The sequence below is a fragment of the Paralichthys olivaceus genome, chromosome 3 (assembly GCF_024713975.1).
Source record: "Paralichthys olivaceus isolate ysfri-2021 chromosome 3, ASM2471397v2, whole genome shotgun sequence".
In the NCBI taxonomy this organism is placed as follows: Eukaryota; Metazoa; Chordata; class Actinopteri; order Pleuronectiformes; family Paralichthyidae; genus Paralichthys; species Paralichthys olivaceus.
In genome coordinates, this window is record NC_091095.1 from 26,284,785 (window position 1) to 26,302,841 (window position 18,057).

General features: G+C 40.3%; 1 protein-coding gene across 11 annotated transcripts in view; it reads right to left on the reverse strand.

Moving 5' to 3' along the window:
• b4galt6 (UDP-Gal:betaGlcNAc beta 1,4- galactosyltransferase, polypeptide 6) overlaps positions 1–18,057 on the reverse strand; it is a 65,014-nt gene that overhangs the window by 24,941 nt on the left and 22,016 nt on the right. For 5 of the 11 annotated variants that reach the window (XM_069522655.1, XM_069522648.1, XM_069522652.1 and 2 more), the window contains 6 exons: positions 17,889–18,005; positions 13,893–14,006; positions 13,269–13,393; positions 12,604–12,720; positions 11,895–12,082; positions 7,812–11,287 (listed from right to left, as the gene is read on the reverse strand). In XM_069522655.1, coding sequence (XP_069378756.1) covers positions 10,876–11,287; positions 11,895–12,082; positions 12,604–12,720; positions 13,269–13,393; positions 13,893–14,006; positions 17,889–17,988 — 1,056 coding nt within the window. In that variant the 5' untranslated portion in view covers positions 17,989–18,005 and the 3' untranslated portion in view covers positions 7,812–10,875. Of the gene's footprint in view, positions 1–5,820; positions 5,944–7,811; positions 11,288–11,894; positions 12,083–12,603; positions 12,721–13,268; positions 13,394–13,892; positions 14,007–17,888; positions 18,006–18,057 lie in introns of those variants that run through there. The other 6 variants (XM_069522658.1, XM_069522653.1, XM_069522657.1 and 3 more) reach the window with 3 other exon arrangements.

The window sequence follows — 18,057 nt, forward strand, 5'->3', positions numbered from 1 at the left end:
AGATTCCTCCTATATTACTTGTCATCCCTTTATTGTTTGCAGATCCAGGAGTGCACATCGTATTGATCATAATGACGGATCGTTATTGTATTGGTGGACTGTGGATTGTGCTGGCAGCTGATAGTGGTGGTGGCTCATGATCGTGTTGGCAGCTGTATGTGGATAATGATGGTGGATCATGATCGAGGGGGCAACTGATTGTGGTTTATGATGGTGGATCCTGCGGCAGTGGATCATTCCGATGGATTGTAGATTATGGTGGCATATGATCGTGGTGGTGGATCCTGATGAATTTTCAATGTATTAGCCCAGGCAGCACGTTTCACAGAGGTATGGAAATCGATAGGTATACATCATGGCCAGGTATTGTCTCAGACCAATACCCTAAAAAAACAGGGAATTTCGTGATATTGATTATAATGTACAATTTGTACCTGGTTTATGCTGTTTCTAGGCATTTTACTGAAATGAACAACTCAGAATGAACATATCGACTACAAATTTGGTTAGTGCAAACAAACAACCTAGACAATGAACAGCTGTGCTAATTGTGGTGGGGGGGCGGGTGGATGAGATGCTTCTGACCAACGTTTTGCAGGAGGTGAGAGCTGTGTCCTCTGTGGCACGAGCGCTCCGGCGCAACACTCGGGCCATTTAAGCACACACGGAGCATACAACAGGCAACTGGTCAGCATGGTTTCTTTTGTGACGATGGCCATCAGTGCCCTGGCAAGTGAGGGATTATTTTTGCTTCTGTCAATCCAAACATGCTAACAACGCTATCTCCTTCTTCCACGTCAAACGTACTAAATATAGATGTGGTCACAACGACTGCAATCTTTTTCAGGCTTTGTACATCACATTGCGTGTTCTAAATTAAAGTATTTGCATCTATTCCTCCCAATATTTTGCACACTCGGGTAGAAACGCGCACTCCTCAGTGCGTACCGTTAATAGATCAGCTTGTGTGATTTTTTGCAGATGAAATCAAGGTTTGCTAGTTTTCTATGATATCTTCTGTGCTGGAGGTGGGACTAGAGACAAATACATTGTTTTGGAAGGTTTAGTCTGAGAAAGTTGTTTCCCATCCAGTGTTTTATTTCAGCAAGGAACTTGTGGAGAGTTGATTTTGAGTTAAATTAGTCATTAGGACTGATTGGAATGTAGAGCTCTGCTTAACAGTCAAAGTGAACATTGTGATTGCAGATGATGTTGCCAAGGGGGAGCATATAAATGGAAAATTTTAACCCTGGGGGACACCCAGTGGCGGATTTAGCAACTTAGGGCGAACACAGGCATGGGGCCCTCCACATACGTTGTTCTCAATCTATTTTCAATCCTTATTTATCTAAGAAAGTCCTACTTGTAACTTCCCAACCTAAAAAAAACATATTAACAGTTTTACAAATGCACTCACAGTAAAATCTTATTTTCATAAACAATATGATCTCTGTACAATAAGAATGAACCGTACTGTCCATTCACATGGAAGATCTGTCATCTATTACCTTGGTTTTCAGCAGGATCTCTGATTAACTTGATGATGGGCCTCTGTCTTATATCTTGTTTTAATTAACTGAGAAGATAACACACAAGGAAATATGAGGAACAGTGGAAACACAGAGTGTCTCTGGTCACATCTGCTCAGTGATCAGCTGCTTCATGATCAGAGCAGAAGCTGCAGTTGGTTTGTTTCAAGCTGGAGTTTCTGTTTCCTCCTCCACTCTGAGTTGCTTTCATTTTAACTAATAAACACTCATCAGTAGTTATCACGACCTGATCAGAAAATGAAGTAACTCACTGTTTGTTTGATTCCAGAGTTTATGAGGCTGCATTTATGAAAATGAGTCATCCACATAATGTGTGCACTCAGTACAACATGAGAGGCAACACACACAGATTCATGATCCGACACCATCAATTAATAACATAATTGAACAAATGAACGTGAAGGAGTTCATTTTCATCTGTATGAACTGAACTAGATCTTATTAAGTGTGATCTGGTGCAAAACTTCTCGTCAGTCTCTGTTTACACTCTGAATCACGTCTGTGGACGCGCTCATGAAATAGTCCAAGGGGCTTCTTGCCCTTAACTATACCATTGTGAAAAAGAGCTGAGGGATGGCATATAAAATGGTCTAGAAGGGTTCAAGGGTAGGCAGGCTATGATGCTGCTGTCAGTCATGGATCAGATTTTTTTTTATTGTTTCTGTGAAGAATATTTCAAATTTTCAGCATTCTGATAGATTGAGGTGGAAAATTAGTTTGCCTGTGTTTCTTTCACTGCAGCATTACATTTTTAATAAAGTCCTTCATGTGTTCATAATAAATATTAAGTTTGCTGGCTTTCCATTTGAGCTCAACTTTACGTAGCTCCTTCTTTAGAGTGTGGGTGGTGTCATTAAACCTTGGAGGAGGATTTGACACTGATCTGATTCTGATTGGGGAAACTGAATCCAATGCTGCCAGGCAGAGGTTATAATGGATTTGTTCAGTGTCAGTTATGTGGGGCAGGGCCGAAGAGAGGGATAAGAATGGATATGAAAATTTGCCAGCTGTTGTTGAATTAATGCCAGAGCCAATGGAGGACAGTTTAATTTCGGGGGGAGAGGGACAATATAAAGTAAACATAACACTAAAGAGATCAGATACACAGGTATTAATAAGTTCCATACTGTCGATCTTCATGTCAAATGATTTAACAAGTTTGAGAGTATGGCCCCTTTCATTGGGGTGTCAAATTTTAACAATATTAAAATCACCAATAATGCAGATCCAGTAATAATTAGGCAGAAATAGAGAGAGAGAAAATTGCAATTGTGTTTTGGAGGCCAGTAGACTAAGAGGAATAAAAAAGGAAGATGCTTGTTCACACAAAATGTTCCCCATAGCAGAAAAGCCCATTTCAATACAAATCGCTCACCCCAATTACTAAGCATTTTTAAATGACTAGGGGTAAATGAAAACTCATTAAACTTTGCAAATTCATCAAGATTGGTCCAACTTCATTTCTAATCTGGCTGTTGAGCATGGGTGTGGCCAAATGACTGGTTGCCCCACGGAATATTTTAGTGAAGAAGCCCCCCCATTCCGTCGTTTCATTGTGTGAAATTTGAAGGGTTTATGCTTATTTGAGTCCTCAAAGCAGGTTGATAATATACACTTCTAACTTGTTCAGGAAATAATACCTCATCAAGACCTTGATAATCATAATTGTGAAAATTGTGATTAATCATCAAATGGTTTGTTCGCACATTTCGATGCTGTGCCATTAAAACAAATGGTTGTAACTAGGGCTGGGCGATAAAACAATAAATATAATTATCACAATATAACTTATCCGCAATAGAAATATAAGACATGATCGATAGAATGTCTGTAGAACTCATTCCATTGCAAATTTCGATGCTGTGCCGTTAAAACAAATGGTTGTAACTAGGGCTGGGCGATAAAACAATAAATATAATTATCACAATATAACTTATCCGCGATAGAAATATAAGACATGGTCGATAGAACGTCTGTAGAACTCATTCCATCGCAAATTTTGATGCTGTGCCATTAAAACAAATGGTTGTAACTAGGGCTGGGCGATAAAACAATAAATATAATTATCACAATATAACTTATCCGCGATAGAAATATAAGACATGGTCGATAGAACGTCTGTAGAACTCATTCCATCGCAAATTTCGATGCTGTGCCATAAAAACAAATGGTTCTAACTAGGGCTGGGCGATAAAACAATAAATATAATTATCACAATATAACTTATCCGTGATAGAAATATAAGACATGGTCGATAGAACGTCTGTAGAACTCATTCCATCCATGTTTTGACAGACAACAATAGTGCCGCACTGAACCAATCATGTGGCTGGAATAGAGGAGGACCATCAGCACACGTGCTAAAGTTTGGCCTCCTGCAGAGACATGGACGACTCTACATCGATGCTGTGACTGAACATTATCGATTTGTTTTTTCTGCTATATTAATTGCTTTTAATAATTACAACCAGCGCTGCTTTAGGATCAGGACAGATGCACATTAAAGGTCCAGCCATCCTGTTCTGAGTCTCCTGTCGGACTCTGCTTCCTGCTTAGTCTCCATCTGAGCTGCACTCACTTTACACTTTAACAATAAACATCATCACTGATCAGAAGTTATTAGGAAACGTAAAGGACTGAAGTTTACTTTGTGTTTGTTTGATTCGCTCTAGAGTTTATGAGACACATGTTTGAACCTGCTATACAACACGAAGTGTAATGTAAATCGCATAGTCAAGACATGGATTCATGATAACTAAATACATGTATACATTATCAGTTTGTGTGTGAAGTATCTTATCACAAAAAAAAATATTGTGATAAGATACTTTTCCAAATCGCCCAGCCCTAGTTGTAAATAACATAAAATGTCCAATCTTTCCCAAATGATGTCTGTTAATAAGAGTCATGGCATGAGGACATCTACACGCCACTATTCAAATAAAGTTGTAGTGCCAAACAATGGCAACAGGAAATTACATGTTTTCATAATAATTATTAGGGTCCACCTACTGGCATTAGAAGGATGCATTTCGCATGTTTTTTGCTTGTTCTCACTCATTCAAGATGTGTTTGATGGTCGACGCACGCTTTCCTCTTATAACCCTCTTCATTTAGTGTCCATAGTACAGCTGCTCCATTATGGCAAAGATGATAATCACTATTATGTTGGCAAATATTGTAATCATGATTATTTAACATGATAACTCACTGACTTTCTAAACATCACGCATGTATTGAACTGAAAAATAAATAAAAAATAATGAAAATAAATAATTTCATCGCCCATGTCAACAAATTACAATACAGACACACTGCCGGTGTAAACAACAGACAACTGCAACACACAGCAGAACCATTCACGCAGGCAGTGTGGCCAGAGCATCATAAGGAAAGACAAAAGGAGAGCCTCATTGCAAAATTAAATGTGGGATAATAATTGTTTTATGTAGATAACTTTGTTTTTTTCATAATCATTTTAAGCAACAATTGTAATTGAAATTCAATTCACCCCATAGTGTTCTAAAAACCAGGCCCCCTCTATGTAACACAAATTTAATACATACATACATACAATTATACATATATGTATTTTCTTACCCTAGAAGCCCTGAGAACAATAAATGAAAATACTGAAATCCTTGTGGTCTGGACTGTATATAAAGTCTCAGGCCATTTCAGATTACTTGCCACACTGTCCAGCAGAGGGTACCCTCATGCACCATTTCTTTACTGTTGCTTTAAAAGTGACTAATGCACATCTAAAAGGGGGGAAATAATTAAAATTTGTGTCAGCCTATGTAGTGGTCTGCTGTTGTATTGCATTCAGAAAAACTATAAAATGTGGTATTGAAAAAACTTCAACCCTGTGGGCTCCTACATAAATCTACAAAGGGCTGCATGTATACTGCTGCAAAAAATGTGTTGCCTTTCCTCTCCACTGACTTCATCATAGTCACCTCATCACTAAACTGCAACAACACTGTCAGATTTAAGATGGAAATTTGAAAAAATGTCAATGCAGCAGAACCTGATTGGATTTGGGTGTGTTATACTCGTAGCAGATGGTGTAGTCTAGAGCCTGCCAGACATGAGGAGGAGATTACATAAGTATGACAGGTACCATCAAGTGCAGAAATAAAACTGCTGTTGCCATCAACTGTTTTTGTGGAGAAATTATCTTCTTCCTCAATAGCTTGCCAAACAAAAATACAATCAACTGTGTAACTAAGTGAAAATATCCACTATACACCCCCTTTTGGACACTAACCTGTTCCACAAGTCATCATCTTCTCCTCCCCAGCCCCAGAAGGCGTTGGGAAAACCATTAATCTTGCGGAACTGGTCCACAGTGAGTCCACTCACACCACCAAAGAATTCTCTGTATGGAAGTCTGGAAACAACAATAAACATGATGTAAATACCACATGTCAAAATATCAACAGCATCCATTTTTATGACATATAGAGGAAACCGCTGATGATGATCACGGATATAGTGATCAACCATTTGCATGGATCAAAAAGCTTGGAAAGGAACTGTTCCTATAGAAATGCGGTTTAAATAATTCAATTATACAGATCAAGAAATCTGCTTACATTATTCATTTTGGGTGTTCTCATACATGTTTGGTTTTTTAGTTTTTACCAGCTCTGTTTTACCCATAACCCGGAATGAAAACAAACAACTGAAACAGAGAAGAAAAGTCTCCAACATTATAAGAAGCAATGAAAAACAGTTTCTCTGTGTAAGTAAATGGGACGGGAAGTCTCTTGAACATTGGGACTGAAAGCATTAACTGTAAGCGAGATGAATTCTCCACATTTGAAGACAGTAACTTTATACAGTAATTTTTACATCTGGGAAAGAATCATTACAAAAAGGCTGAATCAGTCCATAACAATTAGCAGCAGTCAGTAACAGTCCAGAATGAGTAAGCTGCTGTTTCCAGTCTTGCAGCAGGAGGCTGATCACACTGACTGACCTGGGGCCTCATCTATAACTGTTGCATTTGCACAAAAGGGGGTCTGAAAGATGCGTACGCCATTTCTCATTCAAGCGTTGGGATCGAGAAAAACAAACTTGAAAGGAGAATGTGCACACTTATACACTTACTCTGACACATGCATGCAAACATTTTGGAGAGGGGAAAATAGCGATGCAGACTTGAGGTGGTGAACTGAAGCCAAATTATTGATCCACTTCATCATTAACACTGCGTTATTTGTGCTCGCTCGACAATACTGTTCCATACGAACCTTCAATTGCGTTCTGATACCATTCAACGGTGGAGTTGTGTCATTAATCTTTTTTAATAATATTTTCTCACACTGTGCGTGTATCATTAAGTCCTACTTTAGTTTTCATAGTGTGTGTGTGTAAAATAAAATTACAGCAGTGAACATGACTGTGCCATCAGGTGTGTAGAGCGCACATGATATTCACTTTCAAACTTCTATTTCCAAATTATATCCCCGAGTGGAAGTTAGGATCCACTGATGTGTGAAGTAATCAGTCCAATTGCTCTAAATATATAAATACTGCAGTGACACAGTGTAATGCTGTGTGATGGATGCACTAGCACTGATAAGAGTGCATGAATGGAAGAATTAGGAGGAAATGCGTTCAGTCATCATTAAGATCTTTTTGTCCCATGATGATGACTAATCACCTTATATAGATTATATAGATCAGTGACTTGGATCTTTGTGCTGAACTGAGTTCAGTATTACACAGATCGACCCAATGGAACTAAACCATCCCAGTACAAACATAAGTAAGTTTCATGAGCAGACTGGCCTGTGTGATGTATGATTAACACTTTATAATATTTACCTTTCTATGTAGAGCCTCTTTTAATCATTTTTAAAAAATCTGTTAAATTCTATAGATTGGGAACATGACAGCTGTCTGTGAATTTAATAATAACCAGGATGATGCAGTCTGTTACAGTCGTTCCTGGCTGTTTTCTTATGTTAACCAGTGGTATGGAGAGATATTTGAAGTTCTGCCAATGGAGCATCTGAGCTCAGTTTTAAAGCGAGTTATTTTGATAAGCTGTGGGCTCCCTTCTTGAACCGCCTACCGGGTGATGTAGCAGACTTAGTACATAGATTCCTCTGTATCACCCTAATGCTCTTTCTCAAGTGTTGATTTTGTTTTACTGAAATGGCTGCACAGTCTCTGTTATGTCATTCGGTCTATGTGATATGTTTTTACTTACCTCTGCTGTCATGTATGTTCTCTGTTCTGTGTCTGTTTAAAAATGAATAAAATATTGGATTAAAAAAAAACAAGCCCCTTCATATATCAAAGAGCTCATAACACCATATTATCCAAATAGATCACTTTGTTCCCAAAACACAGGCTTGTGGTTCCAAGAGTCTGTAATGGTAGAATAGAAGGTAGAGCATTCAGCTACCAGGCTCCTCTCCTGTGGAACCAGTTCCCACTCTTGGTTTGGGAGGAGACACGATCTCTGCTTTTAAAGTTAAACTAAAAACATTCCTTTTTGATAAAGCTTATAGTTAGTTCTGGATCAGGTGAGTCCTGAACCAGCCCTTATTTATGCTGCTATAGGTCTAGACTGCTGGGAGAACTCCCATCATCCACTGAGCACTTCTCCCCTTCTCTCTGTCTCCCTGCTCTGCTCTCCCCAACCAGTCAAGCAGAAGCTGCCCACATTGAGCCTGGTTCTGCTGGAGGTTTCTCCCTGTTAACAAGGGAGTTTTTCCTCTCCACAGTCGCCAAAGTGCTGCTCATTGTGGGAACTCAATAGCAAACACCTAGATGTGTTGCTCTTCTTCCTCTCATTGCTTTATGCCATGATTCACCATAGAAACCCATTGGTCAGCAGGGTAATTAAATATTCATCAGCTGCTTTGCATTGACCATTTATGGTTGAATGGGGACATGTAAGGGGTGGACTTTAAGGCAAATCCATGTACGCACACACAGTTGAGGATGATTTATAAAGGGAACATTGCCTTCAGGTGTATGTGCACACATTACTTTACATATCATTTAGCTTACTCTTTTATACAAAGCGACTCACAATACGTGCATTCAACCGTGAGGGTACAAACCGAGAACAGCAAGAATCATGTAAGTACATTAGCTTCAAAAAGCTGAAATGCTGTATTTATTTATGTATGTATTTGCAATATAGATGTGCAGTGCTGACTATGGCACTGAAACCATCACGGTTTTATAAATCTGAAGCTTTTGTGCACATATACATTACGAATCCTACGCACTGTTATATAAATGAGGCCCCTGGTCCCCAGATGTGAGGCCAGACCAGCAGCATCGTCAAGGTGAGGGCCACACACCTCAACCACACCGCCCAGTGTCATGATTTTTGCCTCTTGCAGTCTCTGTGCCAGATAAACACACACTAGGCCCCCCGGTTAAACCAACTGTCTATCAGTTTTCTCCAGCTTACCAAAGGAGACATTTACCAAAGGCAATTATATTCTCCTTAAGAACATTAATATCATGTTGAGTTTTGATAGGAAAAATTACATCATCGGCATATGCAGACAATTCAAAAAAAATCATGCCCAAGAAAGGAGAAATTAATCCTAAATTTGTGCAGAAAAGATTCTATCCCTGCCTGACTTTTCCTCTGAACCTTAAACAGCATTCAAACAACCGTTAATTTTAAAGGTTCAGTGTGTAAGATTTAGGTGAAAGGGATATATTGGCACAAATTGAATATAAAATAATCCTTATGAAGTTTTAACTAGTGTGTTTCATCAAAATTGAACAAATTGTTGTTGTTTTTTTTAACCCTAGAACAGGCCCTTTATATTTAAATTCTTTATATTCACATCAAGGGGGTGATCTCTATGGAGGCTGCAATGTTTTTAACAGTGGTTCAGACTGGACAAAGTTAACAACTTTTTAGTTTTTATGACAACTTTAGTCTACCACAGTTTCTCTAACATATTTGGAAGGGGAGGGTGAGGTGAGTGGTATTCAGCTGCAACATGCAATTTCACCATGAGATGTTACTCAATTTTACACACTGTACCTTTAAGTATACTCTCAATGTCATTGTACAAGACATTGATCTTGGCTAGAACTTAACCCAAATTCATGCAGTGTCTGCCACAAGTACTGGTGTTCAACTCGGTCAAAAACCTTTTCTTTATCGAGAAAGCTCGAACCAGAGAGGTCCAAAATGTCTCAAATCAAAGTAATCTTATCAACCTCCTGGGTACAAAATATGTAAGAACCCAATTTTATGTCACACATATCAATTATAAAGCTGCGTCCAATCAAAAACAAAATACACAAATAAAAGAGGAAAAAAAATCATCATTTACAATTTGGGCTCAAACCTTCATTTCAGTTTCTTTAACCGGAAAATCTCTGGATCAGTGAAAGAAGACTGCCCCAAGTTTCCTGTCTCAATGAAATACCTCACTGATTCATGAAAGAGCTGCAAATCAGGGAAATACTATTAACTTATACAGCCCTCATTCCCTTTGTGTCTGTCAAAAAACCATTTTTTGCATGTCAACCTGCATATTCTCATTCTCAACCCCACTCTGTGTCCTATCGATGTCACTCTGCGTGCTCTGTATGTTTTTCTTTGACTGAGTCTTGTGTTTTTTTGAGTGCTTGTTAGTTTTTATAGTGTTAGCTTTAGTTTCTGTACTTTTCCTTTTAACAGACCATCCATCTTCTTCACAGTCTAAAACAGACTCAGTCACTCAGGTTGCAGTCCCTCCTGTCTCTCCTTAACCTCAGCCTGAGTACTGAGCTCATCCTGCTGAGAAATGTCTGTGTTATCAATGTGTTGATCCTGTGATTGACTGTGCTCCCTATCTGTTCTGTGCAGCAGAGTCTGTATGTGTGTGCACATTCGCAGGGGGCAATGCAAACCCTCTGCAGCAGATAGATTATAGCATCATCTACACCCAAAAGGGGCTGGTACGCAAACTACAGAGGGTCTTGTGATGAGCACACCAGTGGTCTGAGGTGTGCCAGGACCAGTCTCTCCATCACCTTCATTATGTGAGAGGTCAGTGCTATGGGCCTGTAGTTGTTCAGTGTCACAGGGTGCCCTTTCTTTGGCACTGGAACCAGGAAGGATGTTTTCCACAGCACTGGGACTCTCTGGAGGTGCAGGCTCAGGTTGAAATGTTGGAGTACTCCGCAAAGCTGTCTGGAGCATGCCTTCAGCACCCAAGAGCTGATGCCATCTAGTCCAGCAGCCTCCCCTGATTGAGCCTCTCCAGCTCTCTCATCACCTGGCTAGCTGTGATGTAAAGTCCAGACTTGGGGGTGGGGGATGTGGCATAGTCTGGGGAGTGTGTCAGCAGGGGGGTGGAGGGTGGTAACGACAGGGGTAGTGTGAAGTGGTCACTGTTGCGGGAGTTGGTGGGGGGCTGTGAGAGAGGGTACAGACCTGTTTGGTGGGGATGGAGTTGTCAATGCAGAACCCAATGTACTCAGAGACACAGTCAGTGATACCATCGATGTCCTCACCATGTGGTTCATACAGGGCATTCCAGTCATTATCTCCATGGCCTCGTGAGACCATTTCCTCACAGTCCTCGCTGTAACTAGTTGCTGCTGAACCACAGGCTTGAAAGATGGTGTGAGCAGGACTAGTTTGTGGTCTGACCTCCCCAGTGGAGGGGGGGAGCAGTGGAGTTGTATGCATCTTTGGAATTTGCATACAGCAGATCAAAAGTCTTATTTTCTCTTGTGGTGCATTTAGCAAACTGGTGGATGGTGGGAAGTGTGGAAGAGAAAGAGACGTGGTTGACGTGTGATGATCAGTGTTGAGCTTAAAAAAAATCTACATTCAAACTATAGCAATTTAGAGACATCAGTTCAGAGAGAAAGAGAGAAGCAGAGTCTGTATCTGTGTGTCTTTGTGTGTGTTACTTTTACCTATGAGTTCTCTGCTCTCTCTCTATTCTCTTCTTTTGATAATGATTAATTGATGGAAAAACCCAACAATTATCTGAATATCTTCAATTTATTAGTTAGGGCATCAGGGCTCCATCTGATTGGCCACATATAGTGTCATACAGAGCGTGAATGCATGGCACATGGATCACCATTTATCGCAGTTCAAGTCATCTGTTGGGAGTGCCTATATGTACTCCATATGTACTATATGTACGCATGTTGATATCGTGATGATGACAGATGAAACAAACAAAATAAATTGTCAATACAAATTTGTCTTCATCTTTTAACATTACAGCAGTTGCATTTTCAAAAGAAATACACACATATATATATATATATATATATATATATATACATTAAAATAATAATAATAATGATTAAAAGCAATCTATATATTTATAATGCACTCACATGTACATGTATTTGTCCAGCTTGGCAGCAAAGTGGCGTGGCATCTGACTACAGCCGTAGTAGTTTCGATCGTTCACAGGGATGTGGTCAACATCGTGAAAGATAAAGCAGTCCCAGTCCACGTCCTTCATGGCCTCTAGGAATCCCACGTTAAACAGCATGGCTCTATTAAAGGGTTGGCTCCCACTCTAAACACATACATATGTGAAAACATGTAAAATATAATATAATATTAGCCTATTGCTGCTATTTATAATGAATGTAAATACTGTGAAACCTTGTTTAATGTCAGGGCCTTTAGTGCTTAAAAATAAACTTTATTTATAATGTATACATTAGTGTAGAACATATTAATTCAGTTGAATATCAGTATTTTATGCATAGTGCACACTAGATGATTTTCAACTCTCAACAGATTACAAAATGGATTTTATGTTGGAGACCACAGATTTTGTATTTCAATTGTCAGAATGCACACAAACTAGGACCACTTGGAATCTCACAGAAACATGCTTTATTTTTCTATTGAATATTTGGGCATATAATCTGCACCGACTGGCCTCCAATCGGGAATGCCCCGCAATTGTCGGAAGGGACGAAATCGGGTCTAAAATTGGCCTGATTATCCTCTAGTGTGCAGCAGCCCTAAGTTAAACAAAAAAATGTCTCACAATACACTGCAGTACACACAAACATCAATACAACACACCTGTTCAATGACGTAGAAGGCAAACTGCAGCCGCTGTCTCTGCAGCATGGGGATGAGGTGTTGGAAGAGAATGGGAAGATGTTCATGGCGGTTTCTAAATGGAATCAGGATTGCTACCTACAACACAAATACATCAGTACGAATCAATATATACTTATTATATAAATGCATGTTGTATTAAGTAAATGCAGTGTACTTGTCTAAAGGGCCACTGCTTGGAACAAATGCTTCACATGTCACTCACCCACTAGCACACATATTCATGTATACACACTCACTCAGAAACTGATTTATCACTGTTCTATTAGGTACAATTAGGTGTTTAGTATCTTGTCTAACAGAGATTGAACCACCAGCATTCAAATGGTTGAACAACCCACTCTCGCCAGCTGTTTTCAAAGTGGGCTGTCCCGAATACAATTCTACCCTTAGTGCAGGTGCTTGACTTTTTCACATCTTGCAAGTGTTGCTGTAACTTTATTCATTAATATATTTTTGGTATTTCTGTGGTAATGCATGTATAATAATCATAATAAAACAAAAAACAGCAATTAAAACAGATTTGGACATTTCTTACAATGGGAATGGGCAAACCTATGAAGCATTCTGGTTAAGCATCTAATTAAAAACAGTGTCATCTGTACATGTGAAATCTATAAACCAACCTTCCAGGGAGGTCTGCAGTCCTTTGGTGTCCAATGGCCTCCAAATTCAATGTCAAAAAACTTGGAGAACTTTAGTTCAATATCCTCCATAGGGATCTCTGTCATGTTCACTTCCATAAGGCCCTCTGTGAAGAGTTTTTGGTCCAAGGTCCCACAGATACATGAGCATTACAAAACAAAAACAAAACAAAACAAATCACAACAGGAAAACACAAGACAGTCAGTATGTTTGAAAGAGTCTGTGGCTCTACCTGCTTCTATAAATGTATCAATAAGAAAATAAAAAACACAATGCTGCAGATTTTACATAGCATTAATAAGTGGGATTGTTAAAAGATTGTAACTGCAAATTTCCACTGGCCAACCGTATTAACTGGTGGATGGAGAGATGATATTATTGATATTATTAATATTAGAGCAAGGAATGTCACCTAAAAGATTAGAATATTTCTCGAAATAAGAGCACTTTTTTTCTAATTTTTTTTTTTTTTTTTCCCAACTAAACAATGAGGCAGCAAAGCATGGAGAGCAGTAAAGCTCATTTGAAATTAAAAACTTGAATTAATGAATTCATTGACCACCTGAAACAAACACTTTTCTGGTGTTGGGTACCAGTCTACTCACTCATAGAAGGCAATCGCTCAGGGCAGGAAAGGTTCTGGGCATAGGTGAAGTTCTCTGGAAGATATGTAGTTGGCTGGACAAGGTATTCACTGGAGTTACTGCCATCAGGATAGTCTACAGAAAATTAAAATAAAAACCTCATCAGTCAAAACACCATAAGTACAGTTGGCCAGTACCCAATTTTTTATATCATTAAATCTCTGATACAGTTTTTTTTTTTAAAAAGCCTGAATTAAAAACAAAAGCACCCCGAACGGAAACTGCAACACAATCTAAAGTACATTTGAAAAGTGATGAATTGAGTTCAGTACATTTGTCAACCACACACCCACAGAGAGTCATAGCGCACTTGTATTATAAATGAAGGGCCTCACTTACTCCCATATGCACACACCAACGGTCCAGTACAGTTAAAATCAGATGAATGAGAGGCCACTGTGAAGAGCTCTGAGTGTGCCCTGTAGTATTTGCACCAGGTGATGGAGAGCCCAGAGTGTCCAAATCTGTCATTCTCATTGATAAAATATGGAGTAACCTTTGACACACAACTATCAAGGGCTTAACTCTTGCTCATAGGGGATGGAAGGTGCTGAGAGAGGATGGCAGAAATGGAAGGCCCTGACTAAGTTAGTTCTGGTGTGTTTGTATATGATTGTGTTTTGGTATGAGTGGATGCATTATCTGCAGGTGGGGATCTTTGGCTGCATCACTGGATCTCTTCCCAAGGGATGGATTCATGGGCTTGGCCTGAGACACTTTCAGCTGCGGAAACTCCTACTGCTACAAGCTGGGGTGGACATAGAGTATCTCAAGCTGATCCTCCACCTGACCAAGGTGGAACTCAAAACTAAAATCCCTGAGGTCCTGCTAATATATGTTCACATATGGGCTTTGTAGCTGGACATAACTCAGCCTACGTCCACCCCTGTGAGTATGCATCTCCACACCACTCCCTGTGCACAGGTGTGGGTAGGCATATTGCAGCGCAACTGGGGCATAGTGGCAGAGTGTGATTGCTGGGTCGCTAATCTGATATCAGGTGCATCTGTTGTTCAAACAAGGAGCATGTAGATCTCCTACGTGTGTTTTTTGTATGACTATTTTATTTCCACAGGTAAAAAAAGGAACAGAAAAAAATATTCAACTTAACGTTGTTATAGTAAATGAATGCAAGTCAACAGAAAAAAAGGGACCTCTGTCTGTATAGTTTGGTCAAATATTTAGATTTTTGCTGGATGCTACAAACATTGGAACCTGGTATGAATTACAAAGGAAAAAATGTTTCACCAAAAAACCCATTTCAGCTCTTAATGCTGAGATGGGAGGAAAGGTTGAGGATGTACTCCAGTCTGCAGAGGGTAGACAACAAGTGGGTAGTACACTAGGGTGATTCACGAAGTTGGTTATGTTTTAAAAAGCTTAACCATTTAAATGTTTACAGAATTACATACACAAGTTAGTTATGCTTGCCAAGCATTTAAATGTGTATTTACTTTTATATGTGCCTGATATTATGGATTTATGTACCCTCCGTTATCTGGTGATCTAGGTTGGAATTCATTTCAGCAAGTAGGAGCCCCCTAGAAATTCTGCAATAAAGTACTGAGCCTCACACATGACCAGTCAATATGATTTTCACCTGGCCTAGAAAGACAGCCTGACAAATTACAAGAAAGCACTCAGAAATGACAGAACATCCTATCATTCACCATCAATAGAGGAAAATAAGAACAACCTCAGGTTCCTCTTCAGCACTGTAGCCAGGCTGACAGAAATTCACACCTCTACTCAGAATCAGAAACACTTTATTAATCCCCGGAGGGAAATTCAAATACAGCAAGTCTATTGTTCTTCCCTCTCTGGTGCGACAGCTCACAAATTGGGTGAAAGTGTACAGAGTCCAGGTTAACATTGTAGAAATCACCCGAGATAACAATGAATGCACTTGGGTGTGGAGTCTGTAGCCGGGCTATTGCAGAATGAACTATTTCACAGGCAGTGTTTGGGTTAGCAGAGGGAGGAACATAAACAGCCACCATGATAACGTGAGAAAACTCCCTTGGCAGGTAATATGGACGGAGTCCGACAGCAAACAGTTCAGCATCCTGAGTTACACCACCGGCTATTCACAAGAACGGCAAGCCCCCATTGTTTGCGCTTACTCCGGACGCTGTCTCTGTCCGCGTGCACTGTGGAAGCCCTTGATATTGGTGCTGTCGTTGGGAACATCCTGGTGCAGCCATGTCTCTGTGAGCACATTAAACTACACTCACAATACTCGCTCTGACTTTTGGCCAGTGCCGTCAGCTTGTCCATCTTATTCCCCAGCGATCTCACATTTCCCATGACGATGGAGGGGAGACTCAGCTTATAACTTTTCTCCACAGCCTCCCTTTTCCTCCATAGTTTTGTACTTCCTCTGCATCTCCTGCGTGTCAGTCTCAAGATTTCAGCCGGGATATTGTTGTCTGTGGTCACCGAATGCACCGGCTTCAGGTCGTGTAAACCAACAACTTGTCAATAAGACTCTGTCCCAACTGGACTTTTTAAGGAAGTTTTCCCCCTGATTGACAGTTCCATATTAAATCAGATTAATATGTCTTTGCTAACCGGCTACATACCACAAGCTTTCAATGTAGCTGTAATTAAACCAGAGGTTGTAGTTAATTATACACCTATATCAAACCTGCCCTCCTTTCCAAAATCCTAGAAAAAGCTGTTGCTAACCAGCTGTGTGATTACTTAGATAGTAACGTTTGCCAGAAAACTCAGGATTTAGAATCCATCACAGCACAAAAACAGCACTATTAAAAGTCACTAATGACCTTTTCATGGTCTCAGATGATGGACTTGTCTCTGTACTCGTCCAGTTGGATCTTAGTGGAACATTTGACACCATAGATCATAAGATTCTGTCATAGAGACTAGACCAACATATAGGGATCAGAGGAACAACACTAGACTGGTTTAAATCATATTTATCAGATAGATTTCAATTTGTTAACGTCAACAATGACCCCTCCATGCACATGCAAGTTAGTCATGTAGATGGCAGTGAGGTGATTGTTTGTAGAAGTCTGCAGTGTACAAGGTGAACAGGAAAGGGGCCAGGACGGTTCCCTGTGGGGCCCCTGTACTGCAGATTATTGTGTCCAACACGTAGTCCCGACTCCTCACATACTGTGGCCGGTTGGTGAGGTAGTCGAAGATCCAGGCTGTGAGGTGTTGGTTCACCCCTGCGAGCTCCAGCTTGTCCCCCAAAAGTGCAGGCTGAATGGTGTTAAAAACAATGGAGAAATTAAAGAACATGATCCTCACAGTGCTTCCAGGCTTCTCCAGGTGAGACAGCGATCTGTCCAGGAGGAAGATGATGGCGTCGTCCACTCGGATGCCAGGTTGATAGGCAAACTGGAGTGGGTCCATAAAAGGACCCACCAGAGGGTGGAGATGGACGGGTCCATGGGTCAGGTGTGAAGTGAGAGCAACTGGTCTGTAGCTTTTGAAGTCTTTTGGGTGAGGGATCTTTGGTACTGGTACCATGCAGGAGGTTTTCCATAGCAGTGGCACTTTTCCCAGCTTCAGGCTCATGTTGAAAATGTACTCCACAATCCTGCACAGCTAGTCTGTACAGGACTTGAGGAGCCTGGTGCTGATCCCACTGAAAGCAGTGGAGAGGGAGGTAGAGGTGAGAATGGGGCAGGAAACAGGGGGGATGGAAGAGGTGGTGGGGGGCAGCAGAGATGACTGGGCCTGGGGAGGGGTGGATGTCTGGTCAAACCTGTTGAAGAATAGGTTCAGGTTGTTCACCCACGTGTGATCCCCTGCAGCCTGGGAGTCTGGTTTCCTCTGCTGTGAGATTGTTTTAAGGCTTTTCCAGACTCTACTGCAACTGTAACTTTTTAAATGTAATGCACTCTATGTAAAACATCTGTATTTAGCCAGGAAACAGTGCAGGCAATAGAACATACGGTAAACATGTATATGATTATCACTTACCTGTCCCATTGACTGTACTGTTTTTATTGGTGTACAATCGAATCATCTGGCCAATGGTCCTTACATTTTCCCTCAACATGATGCCCTGAGCCTGCACCATGAAGAAGTATGTGTTGGCTGACAGAAAGATAGAAAAAAACATTTTAGTCTCTTTGACTTATTGTTAATT